This window comes from Pteronotus mesoamericanus, unplaced genomic scaffold (assembly GCF_021234165.1).
Source record: "Pteronotus mesoamericanus isolate MK-2021 breed Mesoamerican mustached bat unplaced genomic scaffold, CSHL_Meso_final scaffold_174, whole genome shotgun sequence".
NCBI lineage: Eukaryota > Metazoa > Chordata > Mammalia > Chiroptera > Mormoopidae > Pteronotus > Pteronotus mesoamericanus.
Genome location: NW_026555309.1, coordinates 46758901 through 46777429, shown reverse-complemented (window position 1 = coordinate 46777429; position 18529 = coordinate 46758901). Strand labels below are relative to the sequence as shown.

Below are 18529 nucleotides of genomic sequence, written 5' to 3'. Positions count from 1 at the left end.
CCCGGACTCCGCGCGCTTGCGCATCCTAGCTTCTCCGCTCCCCACCAATCAGACCTCACGGGGCGGTCCAGCCGCGCTCTCTGACCCCGCGGACCCCGCCCTCAGGCCCACGCGACCAAGTCGCTGCCGGAAGTGGCGGTGAGGGTCGGGACCGGCCGGGGAGCATGGTGGGTTCGAGGTGCGCGGCTGCGGCTGCGGCGGGAGCACGTCCCGGGAAGCGGCCGCAGGAGGAGGACATGGAGCCGAAAGAGGTGACAGCGAGCTACGCGGGACGGGAGCGGGAGTGGGCAGCGAGCAGGGGGACCGCGACGCGGGCCGCACGTGGTTGCCGAAGGCGTGGGGCCGAGTTCTGTGTGCGGATCGCGGACCGTCGGCGAGCCGGCCCAGCCTGCGGTGGGCCTGGGCATGTGAGCAGGAGCGGGTCGCCTCTCCTCTGCTGGAGATGGCCCGGGGGGCGTCCTAGGCAGAGAGCACCTCTAGCGCCAAGGGCGGCGGGAGGGGGGGGGCGGTTCCATGGGTAGAGGGATGTCTGAGCAGCAGAGGCGTAAGTAGGGGAGCTGGGCCCCTGTGCAGCAGCCTCTCAAACCCCTTGAATTATGCCTCCCACCATTTCAAAAGTTTTAGCTTATTCACCCGCAGTGAATACGTTTGTCGTATTTATACACTGCCCGTATGTTAGACACGGTGTGAAAACAAAAGAGGCTATGACGGTAAGAGAGTGTGAATAGAACCCTGTGACCATCGCATCGGTCACACCGTTCAAACCGGACTGACAGCGACTAATGCTGCCCAGATGAACCCCAGCTTGGTTATGGGGGTGTCATCAAAGCTGGGTCATAGGAGGCCTGGGAAGTGGAGCCTCTCTGCTGCCTCCAGCTTAGCTGGATCGCCAGGCCGCCCTTCGCTTTGTGACATGCCCTCCAGCCGCTCGCCTGCAGGCAGGCAGCTCTGGGCACCAGGCTTGGCTGCTCGCACCCCTTGGCTCTGCTCCTGCTCCTGTAACTGTGTAGCTGATAAATATTGGAGATAAACAGCCTGAGTGAGGATGCGCCAGGGCTGTTTCTACGAACGCTGAGCGGAGTGTTATGGAGTAACTGTTAAGCGCTGGCTGTCCAGTTAGGTGAGAAGCTTGTAAACACTGAGAGGCTGAAACCTGGGATCCAGCACTCGGATGCTTCCTAAACGCCTGCAAGCTCCTGCCCCACAGTGAAGGCGAGGGCGGGCCCCACTCACTGCAGAGCTAGGGAGGAGACGGTGTCTGCTTGGGACAAGCTCCAGTCCTGCTCCCTTGGGGGCCGTTTAGAGCCAGGCTTCATTTTTACCGCTGTTCTGCCGAAATTGGCACCCACTGCCTGTCCAGCCTGGTTGGGTGAGGAGGCTCTTGCAGTTGGAAAAGCCCAGTAGCGTTCTGGCCCTCTCCTGGCCCCAGCCCGTGCCCTCCTGCCCTCGGAGCTCTGGGGCCTTGCACGACAGGGTGGGTGCTGGGGGTGGAGAGCCGATGGGAGCGGGGTTCTAAGAAGAGGACATTGTCCTTCAAAGTCCTTCCCTTGGGAGATCCTGGGGCTTAAATGTCCTTCCCAGGGCAGATGAGCAGTGAGGAAGGCCTGGGTGGTGGCTGGTTGTGGTGGGGGTGGGGGCTCTGGCCTTGGAGCTGGGCCACTCGGCTCGTGGGCAGGCTCTGGGTCTGCCGCCATCAACACTGTGCTCCCTGCAGCCTTCCCTCCTGGGGGCCCCTGCTCCTGGCCCCGCGGATGACAGCGACCCCGGCCTCTCAGACAGCGAGGAGAGTGTCTTCTCGGGCCTGGAGGATTCCGGCAGTGACAGCAGCGAGGACTCCACTGAGGGACAAGATGGCTCCAGCAACGGCGAGGGCCGTGGTGGCACAGAGGAGACCGCTGGGCAGCAGGTGGGTGGCTGAGAACCCGCGGTGGGCTCTCCCGTCTGTGCGTGCGGCCAGGAAAGAGAAGGCCCACCAGGCCTTGGGCGAGGGGAGGGGGGTGCGGGGTGCCCTGCGCTGCTCTCTCGAGTTGCCTTAGGAACCTCCCCAGGCCTTTGTCCCTCCCCCGATGCACCCAGGACACGTCTGGGGCGAGGTGGCATGCTCTCCGGGGGACTCAGCCATAGGCTGCGTTTCTTAGGGGCAACTCCCGAGGTGGGGGTTTGTGGGCAGGCGGCCGCCTGGGGACACGTGAGAGAGCCGGGTCACCCCACATGACCACCTATTCTGTGATGATGGGGAGAGGTGCACCCTGCTCTTGTCTAAGGTAGGAGAAGGAGAGAAGAGCTTAACTCAACTGAAATACGTTTGTTAGAATGTTCTAGAAACACGTTTACAACTGTTTGTACTGGCTCTGTGTCCTGGACGTTCAGACCTTGGCGTGTACAAAAGCCCATCCCACAGTGCACATCAGAAAGCCATGCTGGCTTGGTCTGCTTCCTCGGGAGCAACAGACCTGAAATCAGACTAAGCCACTCACCACTCAGGCTTTAACCGCGGGGCTGGGTGTGCAGAGGAGATGGTGCCCGAGCTCTGTTGACCCAGTTGGTAGGGTTACGGGCAACTGTCCGTCCTTCTCTTTTTAAGTTTTTAAAATTACAAAATGTACCCTCCATGACAAAAACGCCAAAACCCTGCCATCAGCAGCACTTGAAAGTGGGAGTTCCCTCCCTACCCTTCTTCCAACTGGTGGCCACACCTGATAGTTTCAGCACCTTCCCCCTTTACTAATTAAGGACCCACACATTTAAGTATTTAATTTTTTAAAAAGATTTTATCTATTTTTTAGAGAGAGGGGAAGGGAGGGAGAAAGAGAGGGAGAGAATCACCTCAGTCAGTTGCCTTTCCCATGCTGGGCGACCTGGCCCTCAGCCCAGGCAGGTGCCCCGACGGGGAATCCAACCAGCAAACTTCCGGTTCGCAGGCCGGTGCTCAGCCCACTGAGTCACACCAGCCAGAGCTAAGTGTTTGAATTTTTATCTTTTTGTATAAACAAGAGATTTATAATAATTTTTAAAAATCAAAAACTTTAAGTGGAAATAATTTTTTACTTAAACTGCGGACGAGGTAACGTGTGCCCAGAGGCTGTGCTGCGGGGGCGGGGGGGGGCGCCGGCTCCAGGTGCGCCCTCGCCTGCCCCTCCGGGCCCCTGGGCACGTGCTCGTCCACCTGGGATGCCGCTCAGGCTCTGTGCCCTGTCACTGGCCGCTTCCCGCAGTCCTGCCATCCCGGGTCTGCGGGCCTGAGGCTGCAGCCAGGAGAGAGGAGCCGCCCGTCTTCTCCAGAGGGTGGGGGGCCGCGGGGGCCGTCGGGGCGGGGCCGCCCCTGGCTCCGCAGCCGCCGTGTCGCCCGCTGTCCGAAGCCAGGACCGCGGCCCCTCCCTCCACGCTTCGCCGGGGCAGCCTCGGGGCTCCAGTGCCTTGGCTCCCGCCCGTGGGGCGCCCTCCTGTGTCACGCCCGGGCTTCGGGGGCCTCCTGGCCAGGGGTCCCTGCGTCCTGTCCTGGGCTCAAAGGGGCTGGGTCTCAAGGCATGGCCCCACGGCCAGCCGGGTGCCAGTGGCTCCGGGCCGGGAGGCGACCTGAAGGGTGGAAAGCCCCCGTCGCTCCTTCCCCACCTGTTCCTGGAAGGCTGTCCACACCCCCCCGCCCGCCCCCGCAGACTGCGCTGGGTGCTGCCCTGCGCATCCCTGTTCACGCCCGCCCTGGGCCTCCCCGTCTAGGCTCCGTCGCACAGCCCGGGGCGGGAGCCGAGCCTGCAGGCCGGTCCCTGCTCGCTGCGTGCTCTCCTGTCCTCCTGCGAGGGGCCCCACGCAGCCTGCCGTGCGCTGACGCGTGGGCCCTGGCTGTCCTGTTCCTCTCCTCCCGGAGCCACTTGAGGGCTCGTGTGCTTGGACCCTGCTGCCTTGTTGGGGGAGGCCACCCGCACTGCCCGTGCCCCCCACGCGCCCTTCGGCCTCCCCCCGGGCCTGCGACCGCCCACCGCGGTGCCCAGCGGCCCCCTGGCCCACAGTGGCGGCGCCGTCTGGCCTGCAGTGCGTGTGTCCAGTGCGCTGTGCCGGACCCTCCCTTTGTCCTCCCGCTCAGCTGCTGCTTCCCTGCCTGTCGTGTTGGCCGAGTCCTTCCTCCCCCGCAGGGTCTCTCTGCTGTGTTTCCTTGGTCTCTCCTGAGAAAGGTCTCGTTTTCTTCACTAGTCCACGTCGCTGGCCCCAATCAAACAGGACCCGGTTGGGTCCTAGCCCGACACGCAGCGTCTGTCGGTGACTCCGGGAGTCCAGCCCGGGCATCTGCAGACCCTGGGGCGCGGTGCGTGGGGGCCCCTGCACCCCCGGGCTTCTCCCCCTGCAGCCCCGGGCCGGGGACACTGCCTGCAGGGCCGGCCTGTGGCCCCTGAGCAGCTCGCGTGGGCAGCTTCGGGGGCAGCGTCTGACCCCGCCCGGGGCTGTGTGGGTCTGGCACCCGCACCGCCTTGCGTCTGCACCAAGTCTCGCGTGATGGTGGCGGGGTGGAGGTGGTATCTGGGGACCTCATTTCTGGGCCGGCACCCGTTTCTGTTTGACGCGCCTCAGTGGTCTTGTTTCTTAACTCCTGCAGTGTCTCCAACCTGAAGGGCCGGGCCTGCCCGCTGGCCTGTTCGCCCCCGCCACCCCCCACCACCGCCTGGGAGCTGGGGCTACGCTGCTGCTGCCCCCTGGCGGCTGCCATCTGCCCTGCGCCTCAGGTCTGGGGGGATGCGGTGCCCTAGGGAGCCGTGCAGGAAGCGTGTGTGGAAGTCACTGTGCCGCACACAGGACAGGGGACATGCCTGCTGTTTCCTGCCAGGGCCCCAGGACCACGCCTGCGGCACAGTCGGTGTGGGACTCGGGGGTGGGCGCCAGGAGGAGCATCGGGCAGGCTGGCGCTGTGGGCGGCTATGGGCGGCGTCCCCCTGGGTGCTGGTCCCGGCTCGCAGCCCGGCCCAGGGCCTGGGGCGGCGCGTGCACGAGGACTTCGGTAGGAACGGGAGCGCGCCCTCGGCGCCCCCCCCCCCGCCCCCGCCCCGTGCCCCCGGCCGCCGGCCAGGCTGACCCCCTTTGAGCAGGCGGGGCTCCCGCAGCACCGGGAGCAGGAGTGGGGGAGACGTGGAAACCGAATCCTGCCGTGTTCCTGGCCTGGAAAAAAACTTAGTCCCCCACTCTCCTTACACTGAGGGGAAAAACAGGCAAGAGGGAGAGCGCCTTGCAGGCCTTTGGCTCCTGCCCGGGCGGGGGCGGGGGCAGGGGAGTGGGCTCAGGGCCGGTGGGCGGCGCTGTGGCGGGCTCCTGCTCCCGAGCATTCGCTGCCCCCGGGGGTGAGCCGCGGGCTGTTTTCCCCATCACCCTGGTTCCGGTGCGCCCGGCCCCCGCCCTGCGGCTGGAATCTGTTTTCCAGGTTGAGGTGCGAACGCTCAGAAACACCCACTCACTGCCCTGGTGGACCGGTCAGCCTAGGGCCAGGCGTGGTGGGCGGGGCGGGGTGCCGGGGCCTGGGCCCGCGTGCTGAGGGGCCCCTTGTGGCCGGCGGGGCGGGATGTGATTCAGCCTGGCCCCCGGGCGAGGGTCTGGCCCCAGGAGTGGGCCAGCTGTGCGCCTGGGGGCCCAGCTGCCCCAGGTAGGACACCCCGGCCCTGCCTGGTCCCCCGGCCCCGGGCTGGCGCCGGGCCCAGTGGGGCTGGCTGGTGAACTGTGGGGCAAGGATCCCTGTGGCCGGTGTTCTCGTCGAGGGGCACAGGTCCGGCTGACGGCCCCCTTCCTGGTCTGCCCCCGGCGGCCGCCCCCTGGGGGGTCCGCTCCCAGACCACGGCCGTCGGGATGGGCTTGGCTGTTGCCTGACGGACGACCCTGAGTTGCAGCCCCCGCCAACCGAGAAGCCCACTTAGTCGTGGGTGTCCCTGGGCTTGTCCTGAGGCCTGGGCCAGTTTGGAGCTTCTCAGAGGTTGGGGGCAGCGGGCGCCTTGGCCGCAGAGTCCGCCGGAGGGACAGTTCGTCCTTCCCAGGCCAGGCCTGTTCCTAGGAGGGGCCTGCCCAAGGTCAAAGGACATGGGTGTCTTGACTTGAGCCCTTTCCCCGTCTCCCTCCACAGGCCAGCAGGACCCCCGCCCCACGGACAGAGGCCTCGAGAGCGCGGGTCGAGGACGAGTACGCAGAGGACAGTTCCGACGAGGAGGTAGGGCGGGCTGTGCCCGGGCGGGGGCGGCCCCCAGCGCGGCCTGAGTGGGCGTCCTGGCCCTCGCCCCGCTCCCGGTCTGGGAGAGCGATTGCGGGCTCTGGGGCTCGTGACTCCGGGAGTGTGTGTGTGTCATTGCCGGGGGCGGGGGCGCAGCGTCCCGTGCCCGCCTCTTGGCCCTGTGGGGTGGCTGGCGCTCTGGGGTCCTCACGTAGCTCACGGGGGTCGTGCTCACACCCTGGGCGGGCCCGGGCGGGGGCTCCCCTGCACCCGCTGGCCTGTGCTGGCGCCCTGGGCACAGCTGCCCTGTCAGCCTCCCGCGGGAGACCGGCGGCTGGGTGCCACCCCTGCCCTGCCCCGCGTCCCGGAGGCACAGGTCGGCTGGGGCCCCCCCCATCCGGTCGTCCGTTCCACGTTCACGTTCTGAGGGGGGAGCGGGGACGGCGTGTTGTTGGGCCGGGGTGCTCAGCCCGGCCCTCGGGGTCCCAGTGTGCGGCGGGCGGGCGCTGCGGCTCAGCTTCCCGCTGCACTTCGGGAGCACCGGGAGCCCAGGCGCTCTGAGCCCCAGAGCTGGCCCTGGCGTTTCTTGCCTGTCCCCTCCCTGGCATCCTGGGTCAGGTGTGGCCTGGGGGCCGGGGGACCAGGCCTTTGGCCTCAGCAACGCTTCCTGCCGCCTGTCAGGGGCGGCCAGGCCTGGGGAGGGTGGCCCCCCTGCTCGCTTCCACCCCCATCCTAGGCTCTGCTGGCAGCGGCTGCAGGAGCCTTGGCCGCCCGCCCGATCCGGTCTCTGTGCGTTCAGAGAACAGAGACAAAACAAAATAAATTGGTTTCCTGGCCGGAGCAGCGGGCGCACTCGGCGGAGGGGGGCTGTGCAGCGCGGCTCCCTGCCTGCCTCCCTCCCCGGGGCTCTGGCTGTCGGCAGCCACATCCTGTCGGCTACTTTTTTATATTTGGTATTTTGAGAAATCGATGATGATTGTAAATGGAGTGCAGGCCGGGGGCGGGGCTTTCCACCTGGGGGGGTTGCTCCTGTCCCGGAGCCACTGCGGGGGCTGCGGGCGCTTCCTCCGCGATGACTATCCCATATGTGGGCTGAGTGACAGGAGGGAGCCGCCGCTGCTGCCAGCAGGGCCAGGCAGCGGCGGGAGGGGGCGGCAGAGCCCAGCTTTCGGGAGCACCGGGCGGTTGTGCCCTGCCCCCGACTCGGGCACCTCGGGGGCTCGCGTCTCCCACCCTGAGGTGGGGGCCGTGTCTCCGTGTCTCCAGAATCGGAGCCGAGCGGGGTGGGCTTCGGCCGAGGGGACCGCGAGGGCGGGGGTGCGGGGGAGCGGACGGCTGGCCGGCGCCCCGGAGGCAGGGTGCGTGCGCTGCTGCGGTCAGGGCAGCCCCTCGCCCCAGCACGTCCTTGGAGGTGGCCCGCGGGCCAGGGCCCTGCTCAGCAGCAGGCCGGGGTCCTGACCGGTGTGCACTCCTGAGGGGACCTCGGCCGCCTTGCCCCGACCCCGGGCTAGATCTGGGGCCCCTGCGGGGACGCTGGGGCTTCCGGGCCCCGTCTGTGGCCTCTGCCGGCGGGGCGGTGCCATCGCCCTCACAGGAGACCCGAGTCCTGACGCCTACGCTCGCCCGCAGCCCTTTTCCCCCAGGTTCACCCTAACCTGCTGTGGGCAAAGCCCCCGGCTAGGCCGCTGTGCCCGGCGGGGTCCTGGCCGCGTGGGGGGAGCCTTGAGGAGCCTGTGAGCTGCGCCCGCCCCGCCCCCACGTGTCCCCCTGCCCCTCTCCACGGCACCCGCACCTCACAGACGTGATCTCATCCAGCCGCCAGGACGGGGGCGGGGGGAGGGGGCTGGGGAAGGGGCTGGCGGCCTTCACAGCAGCTGCCCCTCCTCTTTGTTTCAAGCAGCTGGAGAAACTGAGGCCCGCGGTGGGCGGAGGAGGCTGCACAGTCAGGGGGAGGGGTTCAGGGCCCCTGGGAACTCTGGTCGGAAAGGCTGGGAGGACCCCAGCCCCCACCTCTGGTCGCCGCCGGCCCGGGTGGGGGCAGGGCTGCAGCCCTGGCCGGACCCTCGGCCCCTTGGCTCGTGGTTCCTCGGATCCCGCAGGGACGGCCGGGCCGTCTGCATCCAGAACCCGCGATCCCCTCTGCTCTCTCGCCAAACGCCGTTAATGGCTTCTCCCAGCTACTGAACCGGCAGCTGCCTCCAGCGCTGGCGGCCTCCGCTCCTCCCGGGGCGCCTGCCCCCGGCCGCGCGCACTCAGAGCGCTTGCGTCGCTGCTGGCAGCCCCGCCGGTTGGCTCAGGTTTCTGAGCTGTTTGTGGGGACGCCCGCCCGTCGCTGAGCCTGCGAGCGTCTCGGCCTCCCAGACCGCCCCACGCCCCTGCCTCCCTGGCGGCCTTCCACCCCTGCGGCCAGCCTCCGAATGGGGCCACTGGCCAGCACCCGGGTCTGGCCCCTGCCTCTCCGGGGAGGGGCACTGGCCTGCGCTGCGCTGCTGACCCACGGCCTGGCGGGTGGCGGGAGGGCTGAGTGGCCGTGAGGGCTGTGCAGGGCTCCAGCTCCAAGCAGGGTGCTGGGGCGGGGCCCCGCCTGGTGTGGGCCTGGCCCTTCCCTGGAGCACCCTGGTGGGCGAGGAGAGCTCCCCTGGGGGGCGCGGTGTGGGGGTCCACGAGGAGCGGTGGGGGGGGTCCTTGTTCTCAGCAGGTGTGCGGCGAGCGTCCAGCAGGGTCTTGGGCCCAGAGGCTGGGCCGCAGCTGCAGGTGGAGGTGGGCTTCAGAGCCCCTTCCCAGGGCGGCGGCAGCCCCGGCGCATGGGTGCAGGGAGCAGAGCCTCCTGGGAGAGGACGGTTGGCGCTGGGGCGTGGGCTGCGGGGCAGGGAGGCCCGGGCCGGCCGTGCGGGGCTGAGGGGAGACCTTGAAGGGGCCTGGGAGTTGGGGGCCGCTGTGCAGCCCCCAGGCCCCGCTGGACGCAGCCGCACCGTCTCTGAGCCGTGTGGCTCGGACCAGCCTTTGCCCCTCAGCCAGCGGCCCCGAGCCCGTACCCACCTGGAGCTCCCTGGGACCCTGCTCAGCCCCAGGAGGGGCAGGTGGGTGGCGGCAGGGGCGGCCTCTGTGCCTGCTCCCCAATAGCCCTGCAGGTGCTGGTCGGCTGAGCAGGGAGCCTAGAGGGGCCCAGCCAGCGGGCCGGGCCGGTCTCGGCAGAGCTGCCCTGCTGCCCGAGGCGGCGGGGGTAGGGGACGGGCGCTCGGAGTCCCCTGCCTGGCGGGCGCGCCCAGACCCGCTGGTACAGCCAGCGGGCCCTCTGCTTCCGGCCAGTCTGCTGCAGGGGTGCGGGGTCCCCTCCGCTGGCTCTGGCCTTTGGGTTAGGACCCGGCTCTTCCCCCGTAGGTCTGACAGGCAGGACCTGTCCTGCGGGGCCTTCTGTGGGTCCGGCGGCAGCAGGTGAGCCGGGCCCTGGCGGGGATGAGACGCCGCGGAGGGGCCAGAGGGACGGGGTGCAGGCAGGCCCCGGCTCCGAGACAGGAGACAGGCGGGCTGCACGCAGGGGAGCCAGCGAACACTGCCGGCATTGTAATCGGAGAGGGGCAAGGGAAAAGAGCGAGCGGAGCGAGGGCGGCTGACCCCGCGCTCCCGGGGGACAGGTGGAGCGGGAACGAGGAGCGAGTGAAGGATTCCAGAGGTGGGCCGGCTTCCTCCCTCGCAGACAGACGGGGAGGGAGGTGGCAGCGGGCCAGGCCGTACCTGCAGTTCCAATCTGCGGTCCTGACAGCTGCAGCCACTTTGGGGAGGGGGAGGGGGAGGGGCGGGCTCATCCAGTGGAACCGTCGTCGCGGCCCAGCCGCGGCCAGCTAGTGGCCGCCGCCTCCGTCCGTGCCCTTGGGGCGGGGACCCTGACGGTGGGTCCCGCGGCCTGGCCCTGGGGCAGAAGGGCCCCAGGAGAGCCAGGCTGGGGCCGCCTGCGCCCTCAGCCAGGGCTCCCAGCGCCGTGCCTGACCCGGAGGGGTTGGCGCGCGCCCCGTGGGGTCACATGCGCTTCCTGGCAGCCACAGGTGCTGGGCAGGGTGGGGGCTGGCTGGCCTGCGGGCGCAGGCGGCCTGGTGATGAATCATGTGGTGCCGCCGGCAGCTCGTTCCCCAGGCCGGGGACAGGGAGCTGACAGCCGAGGCCGGTCGGAGTGTTTCCAGCCCAGCTTGGCCCGCAGAGGCGGCTGCTGGCCCCGTGCACGCGAGCCCCCTCCTTTCCAGATGCCTGTGGGGCACAGCACAGAAATCCCGGGGCCTTTGTCCCTGGGCCTGCCCCGGTGGAGGGAAGGAAGTGGGGCTGAGGTGGGCGGGGAGCACCTGCCACCCCCAGCCCCGCGGCTGTGAGCAGCCGAGTGGACTTGCGTGGGGCCGCCCCAGCCACCCCCAGTCTGGTTTGAATTTCTGGAGCAACGGAGGGTGACGAGCGCTCCTCCCCGCCCCCTCCCCTCCCCTGCTGGCTGGCGGTCCAGGCCCTCGCCGCCGCCGCTGCTACTGGTGCAGCTCAGGGAGCAGCCGGGCCCGCTGCCCAGGCCCGAGGCCGGCCAAGCTGCAGCCGCTGCCGGAGTCACAGGCGCAGCGGCGAAGGGCTTGGCCTGGGTGCACGGCCGGGCCCCGGGGACCGTCCCAGAGGCCTGTCCCCCCCCCCCCCCGCTGGCTGCCCACCCCCACTCGCTGCCTCCGGCAGCAGCGCCCCGGGAAGGGTCCCTGACGCCTCCCCTCCAGCCTCCCCGTCTGCCCTGCTCCCGGAGGCGCCCCTCCCGCCGCACTTTCTCCCCCCCCCACCCCCCCGGCTGCGCCCTGCCTGCTCCCCCTTCCCTTGTGACCAGGATGCGAGGTGGGCGTCCACGGGCTTCCCTTCCTCTCGGGGGTTTCACGGGGGGGGGTGTTGCACCCCCAGCCTGGGCCCAGGTAGGGGATGTGAAGCCAGTGGGCCCTGGAGTCTGCACAGCCTGCCCGGTGGCCGGCACAGCAGGCAGGGGCCTCGGAGACCCGGGGAGCTGCCAGCATCTCCCCCCAGGGCATGTCCGCCAAGTGTCCCAGGGTCCCAGGAGGGGAGGGGGGTGCCTCTCTCCGTCCACAGCCAGACCCGGAGTTCCCTGGCTCCTCGGGCGGGGGCGGGCAGGGAGGGGCCTCCACAGTGACCGGCTTGCCCTCTCCCCGCTCCCTGGACCAGCTGTAGCTCCTCCAGGATTAAGGAGAGGAAATTTGGGGTTGGGTTTCTCCGAGCAGGACCTGCCGCTGTGACTTTTTATCCTGTTATATTTCTATCAGATTGGACACAGCCCCCCTCTAGCCCTTAATGGCTCTGGCTTTGAGAATTTCCTCCAAAATTACACCACCACTTCCTGCTCTGCAGTTCCCTGGAGCCCGTCTGTGCAGAGGAGGGGGCCGCTCTGGCCCTGCCCTGCTGGGGTGCCCACGTGGGCCTCGGCACCTGGCTGCTCCCCGGGGCCCCAGAGGGCACGTCGCTGGGGGCCTCGAGCCTGCCCTGAGGGCCGAGCGGGCCCAGGGCCAGCACCTGGTGCTCTGCGCCCTTCCCCGCCGGGGCCACCGCGCCCCCCCTCTCCCTGTGCCCGTGGAGCTCACGCCACTGAACTGTAATTGTCACCTGCAGGGTTTTAATGGCGAGCCAGCTGTGCACAGCTCGGGGAGGGGCCTGGATCGCCCTCCTCATTAGCAGATGGGGCTCTCGGGGAGCGGGGTGGACGCGGCGGTCAGTGACCGGGGTCCCCGGTGCGGGCAGCGCTATGAGGGCTGCGTGCAGGGCTGGGCAGGAGCAGGGCCCTGGCGGGTGCGGGCGGGTGGGGGGGGAGCGCAGGCACCGCCTCCAGGCTGTTAGGCCTCTGCTGGGCCGTGCCCAGTGCTCAGCTGCCTGGGCCGCTTCTCAGGGCCCCCCCGGCTCCAGCACGAGACCCTGGGTGGGGCCGGCCTCGCCCTTGGGGCCCCCGGGCGCCGTGCGGGCCCTGGGCCGCCTGCAGCCGTCAGCCCTGCCTTCGTCTCCCGCGGCTGGTTCCCCGCGGCTGGTTCCCGGGCAGGAGGCACCTCGCTCTGCCTCGGGCCTGGGAGGCGGGGGCTTCCCTGAGCACCGGGGTGCTCCCGGCCCGGGGGGGGCAGGACGTGGAGGGAGGCAGCGGTCGGGGTGGGAGCTGGGCTCAGTTGGTCCTGGACCCTTCAGAGGACAGTGTGCTTCCATTTTTGGAAGATACCATTTTGTTTTTAATTATACAAAATTTCCAGACTTTATATTACCATATCAAAGACACAGATGCCAGCACAAGAGCAACCAGAAGACCCAGGTGGGACGCCAGCGTGGGAAGTCCCAGCGGGCCCGGGCGGGTGCTGCGGCCGCCCGTCTGTCCAGCGGCCCTCGCGTGGCCGGAGGCGGACGCCCGGTGGGCGCCCTCACGGGGGCCTGTGCCGCGCCAGGTCCAGGGTCCGTGCGCCGCCCCGAGGCGTCGGCCTCTAGCTCCGAATCGCCGTCTTTCTGTCCCGGTCCTTGCTCTGCAGAGGGGAGGGCAGTGTCAGGGCCTGGGCCGCGACCCGGCGCCAGCCCGCGCCTCCGGGCTCCCCCACGCCGTCTCGGGTGGCGGGCAAGGGAAGCACCCCCTTTCGCGCTCACCCCGCTTCCCCGTGCGCTTGGGGAGGAGAGCACACTGCTGCGCAGCCGGAATTGTAAAATTAAATTTCCCAGATGTTCAGGCCCCAGGAGCTCGCGCGTGCTGTCTGGAGAGGAAATGGGGATTGGGGGAAGCCGAGCCGCCGCTCCTCCGTGCTCACCCTGCTTTTCCGGTGCCACCAAGCACAGCAGGAGCTGTAAATCACAGTGGCCGGCGCCCTGCAGCGCGGCCCTCGCCCCCAGCCCCCACGTCGCCTGCCGGCCTCCTGCCTTCAGGCCCACGGCCCCATCTGAGTGGGCGGCCCCGCGGCCGGGCCGGCCGGGGGAGGGACGGCAGGTGCCCGAGGAACCTCAGGCCAGCGGCAGGGGCCGGGGCCGGGGCGTGCGAGCTGCCCTGCGGGGTCTCCTCACTCCCTGGCTGCCCTGCGGGGCCTGGGGGTGCCCGAGCTGCTTGACCGACCCTCCTCTGGCCCCCATCCTGTTCCAGGTCAGTGCCTGCCCTGCGGGCCTCTCAGACCCCGACCCGGTCCCGGGCAGGGCGCCCTGGTCCCCCCGGAACCAGTGCCCTGGGGACTTGGAGGGGGAGGCCCAGCCCTGCAGCCCCAGCCTTGCCCTCCTCCATCCCTGGGAACCGCGCCCTTGGGGTACAGGTGCTGCTGGGGGCTCCGCTGCCCGGCCCTGCCCGTGTGGGTGCCCCGCGTCCACACTCACCAACTTTCTCTGGTTGCTGAGGCAGAAGGTGCAGATCTGCTTGGGCTGGGCGTTCTCCCCGTCGCGGGCGGGGGGCGGCGGGGGGCTGCCGGCGCGCGCCGCGTGGAAGAAGGCGGGCCCCGAGTGGCAGGGCTGCCCGTCGCCACAGGCCTCGCCCACCAGCAGCACGTTGCCCAGGTGCGAGATGTAGCTGGAGGCCAGGCGCAGCGTCTCGATCTTGGAGAGCTTGCGGTCGGCCGGCTCGGTGGGGATGAGCGTACGCAGCGCCGTGAAGGCAGTGTTCACGCTGTTGGTGCGGTCCCGCTCGCGCGCGTTTGCTGTGTGCCTCTGTCGGGGCTCCCGGCCCGGCCGGCCCCCGGGGCCCGGGCCGCCCCCCGCCCGACGGCCCCCGGCCCGTCTCCGGGCGCCCTGGAGGCCGCAGCGCGCCGCGTGCACGCGGCAGGGCTTCTCGTCGGAGCCCGAGCTCTCGCTGCCTCTGTCCTCGTCCTCCGACAGCGGGCTCACCTCGGGGTACAGGTAGCGGCCAGGCGGCGCGGAGCGCAGCATGGCGAAGGACACGGCGGGCCGCCGTCAGCTCCTCCGCGCGCAGCGCATGCCGCCGGGCCTCGTGGGCGGGCGCCCGGGCCGGGGAGGCGCGGGTCTGGGGCGCCCACGGTGGCGGCGCGCCGCGCGCACGTGTGCGTCCCAGGCTGGAGCGGGGGCTGCAGGCCGGGCCTTTATAGCAGTGGCGGCCCCTCCCCCGCGCAGGCCCGCCCTCCTCCCCGCCTCCCAGCCCCTGGAGGCCGCTGGAGCAGGGGCCCTGCGTCCCTCTGCCTTCTCCCGCCGCGCCGGAGGGGCCCGGAGCATCTCGCTGTCTCTCGGGGATGCAGGGGAAGTGGGAGCCCCCTTGTGGGTGGCTCTGGGGCAATGCAGTCCCTTCCTCTACCCCTCAGCCAAGGCGGGAGGGTCAAATGGGACCCATGACCCCAGCCTTCTCCGGTGGCGTGACCAAGGCAACCCAGCTGCCCTGGCCTGGGCGCCAAGCCACACCCTGTCTGTGCTCCCTCCCGTGCACTCTCGGGCCCTCTGTGCCAGGCATGGGGGGCACAGAACACCGAGGGGCTGGAGCTCGGCCCCAGCCCCTGAAGCCCCGCTCACATCTACACGTGGGGTCCCCTGGGGGGCGCAGCCTGTCTGTCCTGCACCTGCCCCCTTTCCTGGCTCCCGCTGCTCCCCTGCTCAGCAGAGCCCTCCCTGTGCCCCTCCCTACCCCTGCCGCTGGGTTCCCCACCAGGTCTGCCCAGTTAAGAAATGGCCAGGGAGACTTGGGGACACTGGAGGCCCCCCACCCTGTGCAGGGAGAAGGAAGGGCATTCCTAGCAACGGGCGCTTCCTGGGAGCACTCAAGCCGGCAGGTCCTGGGGTGGGCAGGTGCAGAGGGGCAGAGCCCAGGGGGTCCTGCCGGGTGGGGGCCTCGGGCTCCCGCTGGGCCCCGTCTCCTCCGAGCCCCGCCCCCTGTGGCTACTGTTGCAGGAAGCAGCCGCCTGGGCAGCAGCCTTCGTGCTGGGCGGAGGGAGGGTGGTGGCTGGCAGGGGCCTCGACCAGGAATGTGTATCCAGGAATGTGGCTGCTCTGCCCGTTGGGAGTGGGGGGGCAGGATGGGGAGGCGGGGAGGGGGTCTTCGAGTGCCTGTAGGGTAACGTGCAGTGGCTCCTACCGCCCCTTGGAGGGGTTGGCAGGGCCTTCCCTGCCTGTGGCGGCCCATTTCTGCGTAAGGCCCCGCCAGGGGAGGGAGCCCACGCGATGAGCTCACCCTTGTCTGTGGCTCCAGAGCCCTGGCCAGGGAATCCGGGGCGGGGGGGGGGGGCGCTTGGGGTCGGCACCGCTTCAGTGGAAAATGTGAGGTGCGGCTCCGGAGCCTCTGCGGGCTGAAGGGGGGCAGCCCGGTCGCCGTGCCACGTCACCGCCCAGGGCCAGCACGTGTAGGGGTGCCTGGCCCTGCCTCAAGGCCCCTCCCGGGGCCTCGCCCTTCCGCCTCACCCTCGGCTCCGCAGGGGTGGGCAGGGGTGGGCAGCCACCGCTGACAGGCCATCTCCTGCCAGGACGTGCGGAACACGGTGGGCAACGTGCCGCTGCAGTGGTACGAGGACTTCCCGCACGTGGGCTACGACCTGGACGGCAGGCGCATCTACAAGCCGGTGCGAACCCGGGACGAGCTGGACCAGTTTCTGGACAAAATGGACGACCCTGCCTACTGGTGAGCCTGGGGACGGCCCGGGGGGCGGGGCGGGGCGGGGCGGGGCGCTGGGGTCTGACCAGCGGCCCCCCAGGCGCACAGTGCAGGACCGCATGACGGGGCGTGACGTGCGGCTGACGGACGAGCAGGTGGCCCTGGTGCAGCGGCTGCAGAGGGGCCAGTTTGGGGACGCGAGCTTTGACCCGTATGAGGTAGGTGGCAGTGGCCGGCCCTGGGGCCTGGGGCGCCCGCAGGACCCTGGCCTGCAGCCTGCGCTTGTCCCCCCAGCCGGCCGTGGACTTCTTCAGTGGGGACCTCATGATCCACCCTGTGACCAACCGCCCCGCCGACAAGCGCAGCTTCATCCCGTCCCTGGTGGAGAAGGAGAAGGTGGGTGTCTCCCGCCCCGGGGCACGGCCCCCGCACCGCCTGCCCTGACCGCGTGTCCATCCGCAGGTCTCTCGCATGGTGCACGCCATCAAGATGGGCTGGATCCAGCCCCGCCGGCCCCGGGACCCCACCCCCAGCTTCTATGACCTGTGGGCCCAGGAGGACCCCAATGCCGTGCTGGGACGTCACAAGATGCATGTGCCTGCGCCCAAACTGGCCCTGCCTGGCCACGCCGAATCCTACAACCCACCTCCCGAGTACCTGCCCAGCGAGGAGGAGGTGGGTTTGGCCCAGGTGGGGCTGGGGCCTGGGCCCCACGCCCACCCCAGCTCAGCCCCCGCTCACCCCCGTCCACAGCGCCAGGCATGGGAGCAGCAGGAGCCCGAGGAGCGGAAGCTCAACTTCCTGCCACGCACATTCTCGAGCCTGCGGGCTGTGCCCGCCTACAGCCGCTTCATCCATGAGCGCTTTGAGCGCTGCCTGGACCTCTACCTGTGTCCACGGCAGCGGAAGATGAGGGTATGCAGGGAGCGGTCCGCCGGGCAGGGGTGTGGGGGAGGGGCACAAGGCGACCACATGTTCTTCGGCCCCAGGTAAACGTGGACCCTGAAGACCTCATCCCCAAACTGCCTCGGCCTCGGGACCTCCAGCCGTTCCCCACGTGCCAGGCCCTGGTAAGCAGCGGGGGAGGGTGGGGAGCACGCCCCTGGGCACCCATCTCCTCACGGCCCCCCCCCTGCAGGTCTACAAGGGCCACAGCGACCTCGTCCGCTGCCTGAGCGTCTCCCCCGGGGGCCAGTGGCTGGCTTCAGGTGGGCCTTCGCGGGGGGGCGGGGGGGGCCTGCAGGCTGGGAGCCCGCGTCGGGGGCAGGCGCTGAGGGCCGCCTGCTGTGTGCGCCCAGGTTCGGACGACGGCTCGGTGCGGCTCTGGGAGGTGGCCACCGCCCGCTGCGTGAGGGTGGTGCCGGTGGGGGGCGTGGTGAAGAGTGTGGCGTGGAACCCCCACCCCACCACCTGCCTGGTGGCTGTGGCTGTGTAAGTGCAAGGCTTGGGGCCGGGGTGGGGGGCGGGGGGCGCACAGCAGAGCTGCCGTGTCTGAGGGGCTGCATCTGGCCCTGGACTGCAGGGAGGACACGGTGCTGTTGCTGAATCCGGCCCTGGGTGACCACCTGGTGGTGGGCAGCACAGACCAGCTGCTGAGCGCCTTCACCCCGCCTGAGGAGCCTGCCCTGCAGCCTGCCCGCTGGCTGGAAGCCTCGGAGGAGGAGCACCGGGGGGGCCTGCGGCTGCGCATTTGCCACGGCAAGGTGCGGGGGGGTGCGGGGCGCGGGGCGCGGGGCTGGGCAGCGCGGTGGGGGCGCCGAAGGGCTGTGCTCAGCAGCCTTCCTTGTCTCCTGCAGCCAGTGACCCAGGTGACCTGGCATGGGCGTGGGGACTACATGGCCGTCGTGCTGGCCACCCAGGGCCACACCCAGGTGCTGATCCATCAGCTGAGCCGGCGCCGCAGCCAGAGCCCGTTCCGCCGCAGCCATGGACAGGTGCAGCGCGTGGCCTTCCACCCGATCCGGCCCTTCCTGCTCGTGGCCTCCCAGCGCAGCATCCGCCTGTACCACCTGCTGCGCCAGGAGCTCACTAAGAAGCTGATGCCCAACTGCAAGTGGGTGTCCAGCCTGGCTGTGCACCCTGCAGGTGAGGGCAAGGGGCCAGGCGTGCCCTGGGGTGGGGGGGTATGGGGACACACCCCTTGGGTGGAGCCGCCAGGCCCCAGGCCCCCACCACCACGTCTGTCCCCAGGGGACAACCTCATCTGCGGCAGCTACGACAGTAAGCTGGTGTGGTTTGACCTGGACCTCTCCACCAAGCCCTACCGAGTGCTGAGGTGAGGCCCCCCTCATGCATGTTGGGGGGAGGCGGTCCTTCCCCTGCCCCCCTCACTCAGGCCCCCTTCGCAGACACCACAGGAAGGCTCTGCGGGCAGTGGCCTTCCACCCGCAGTACCCGCTCTTCGCGTCCGGCTCCGATGACGGCAGTGTCATCGTCTGCCACGGGACGGTGTACAAGTGAGTGCCAACCCCCGCCTGCCCCGCCTGCCCTGCGGGGACCGGGTGCCTGTCTGAGCCGCCCCCTGCCCCCCACAGCGACCTGCTGCAGAACCCGCTGCTGGTGCCCGTGAAGGTGCTGAAGGGGCACGCGCTGACCCGCGACCTGGGCGTGCTGGACGTGGCCTTCCACCCGACCCAGCCGTGGGTCTTCTCCTCGGGGGCCGACGGCACAGTCCGCCTCTTCACCTAGGGGCCTGCTGCTCTGGGTCCCACGCCTGCTCACGCCCCTCAATAGAGACGTTTCTCTCCTCTGACTTTGTAGTATGACCTTGAATCTGCGTTCTTGCTGGGGCCCCCCCT

At 69.8% G+C, this 18529-nt stretch overlaps 2 protein-coding genes across 2 annotated transcripts; one reads left to right on the top strand and one right to left on the bottom strand.

Moving 5' to 3' along the window:
* Window positions 1-111: 111 nt before the first annotated feature.
* BOP1 (BOP1 ribosomal biogenesis factor) lies at window positions 112-18456 on the top strand. Its single transcript, XM_054590609.1, has 16 exons — window positions 112-251; window positions 1715-1906; window positions 6095-6178; window positions 15604-15758; window positions 15832-15949; window positions 16026-16127; window positions 16194-16406; window positions 16485-16646; window positions 16721-16801; window positions 16870-16939; window positions 17030-17162; window positions 17254-17434; window positions 17528-17816; window positions 17922-18006; window positions 18080-18187; window positions 18266-18456. The coding sequence occupies exons 1-16, from the start codon at window positions 165-167 to the stop codon at window positions 18417-18419; spliced, it is 2214 nt and encodes a 737-aa protein (XP_054446584.1). The 5' UTR covers window positions 112-164; the 3' UTR covers window positions 18420-18456.
* Window positions 12658-14074, bottom strand: SCX (scleraxis bHLH transcription factor). The gene is made up of 2 exons (XM_054590680.1): window positions 13523-14074; window positions 12658-12696 (listed from the first exon to the last, which is right to left on the bottom strand). The coding sequence occupies exons 1-2, from the start codon at window positions 14066-14068 to the stop codon at window positions 12658-12660; spliced, it is 585 nt and encodes a 194-aa protein (XP_054446655.1). The 5' UTR covers window positions 14069-14074.
* Window positions 18457-18529: the final 73 nt, after the last annotated feature.

Bases quoted from the DNA above. Each gene is read 5' to 3' on its own strand.
- SCX (XM_054590680.1), bottom strand. From the start codon at position 14,068: ATGCTGCGCTCCGCGCCGCCTGGCCGCTACCTGTACCCCGAGGTGAGC. The intron at 12,697-13,522 runs GTGAGTGTGGAC...TCCCCTCTGCAG, and splicing joins TCAGCAACCAGAGAAAGTTG to AGCAAGGACCGGGACAGAAA.
- BOP1 (XM_054590609.1), top strand. From the start codon at position 165: ATGGTGGGTTCGAGGTGCGCGGCTGCGGCTGCGGCGGGAGCACGTCCC. The intron at 16,802-16,869 runs GTAAGCAGCGGG...CCCCCCCTGCAG, and splicing joins TCCCCACGTGCCAGGCCCTG to GTCTACAAGGGCCACAGCGA. The intron at 16,940-17,029 runs GTGGGCCTTCGC...GTGTGCGCCCAG, and splicing joins GGGCCAGTGGCTGGCTTCAG to GTTCGGACGACGGCTCGGTG.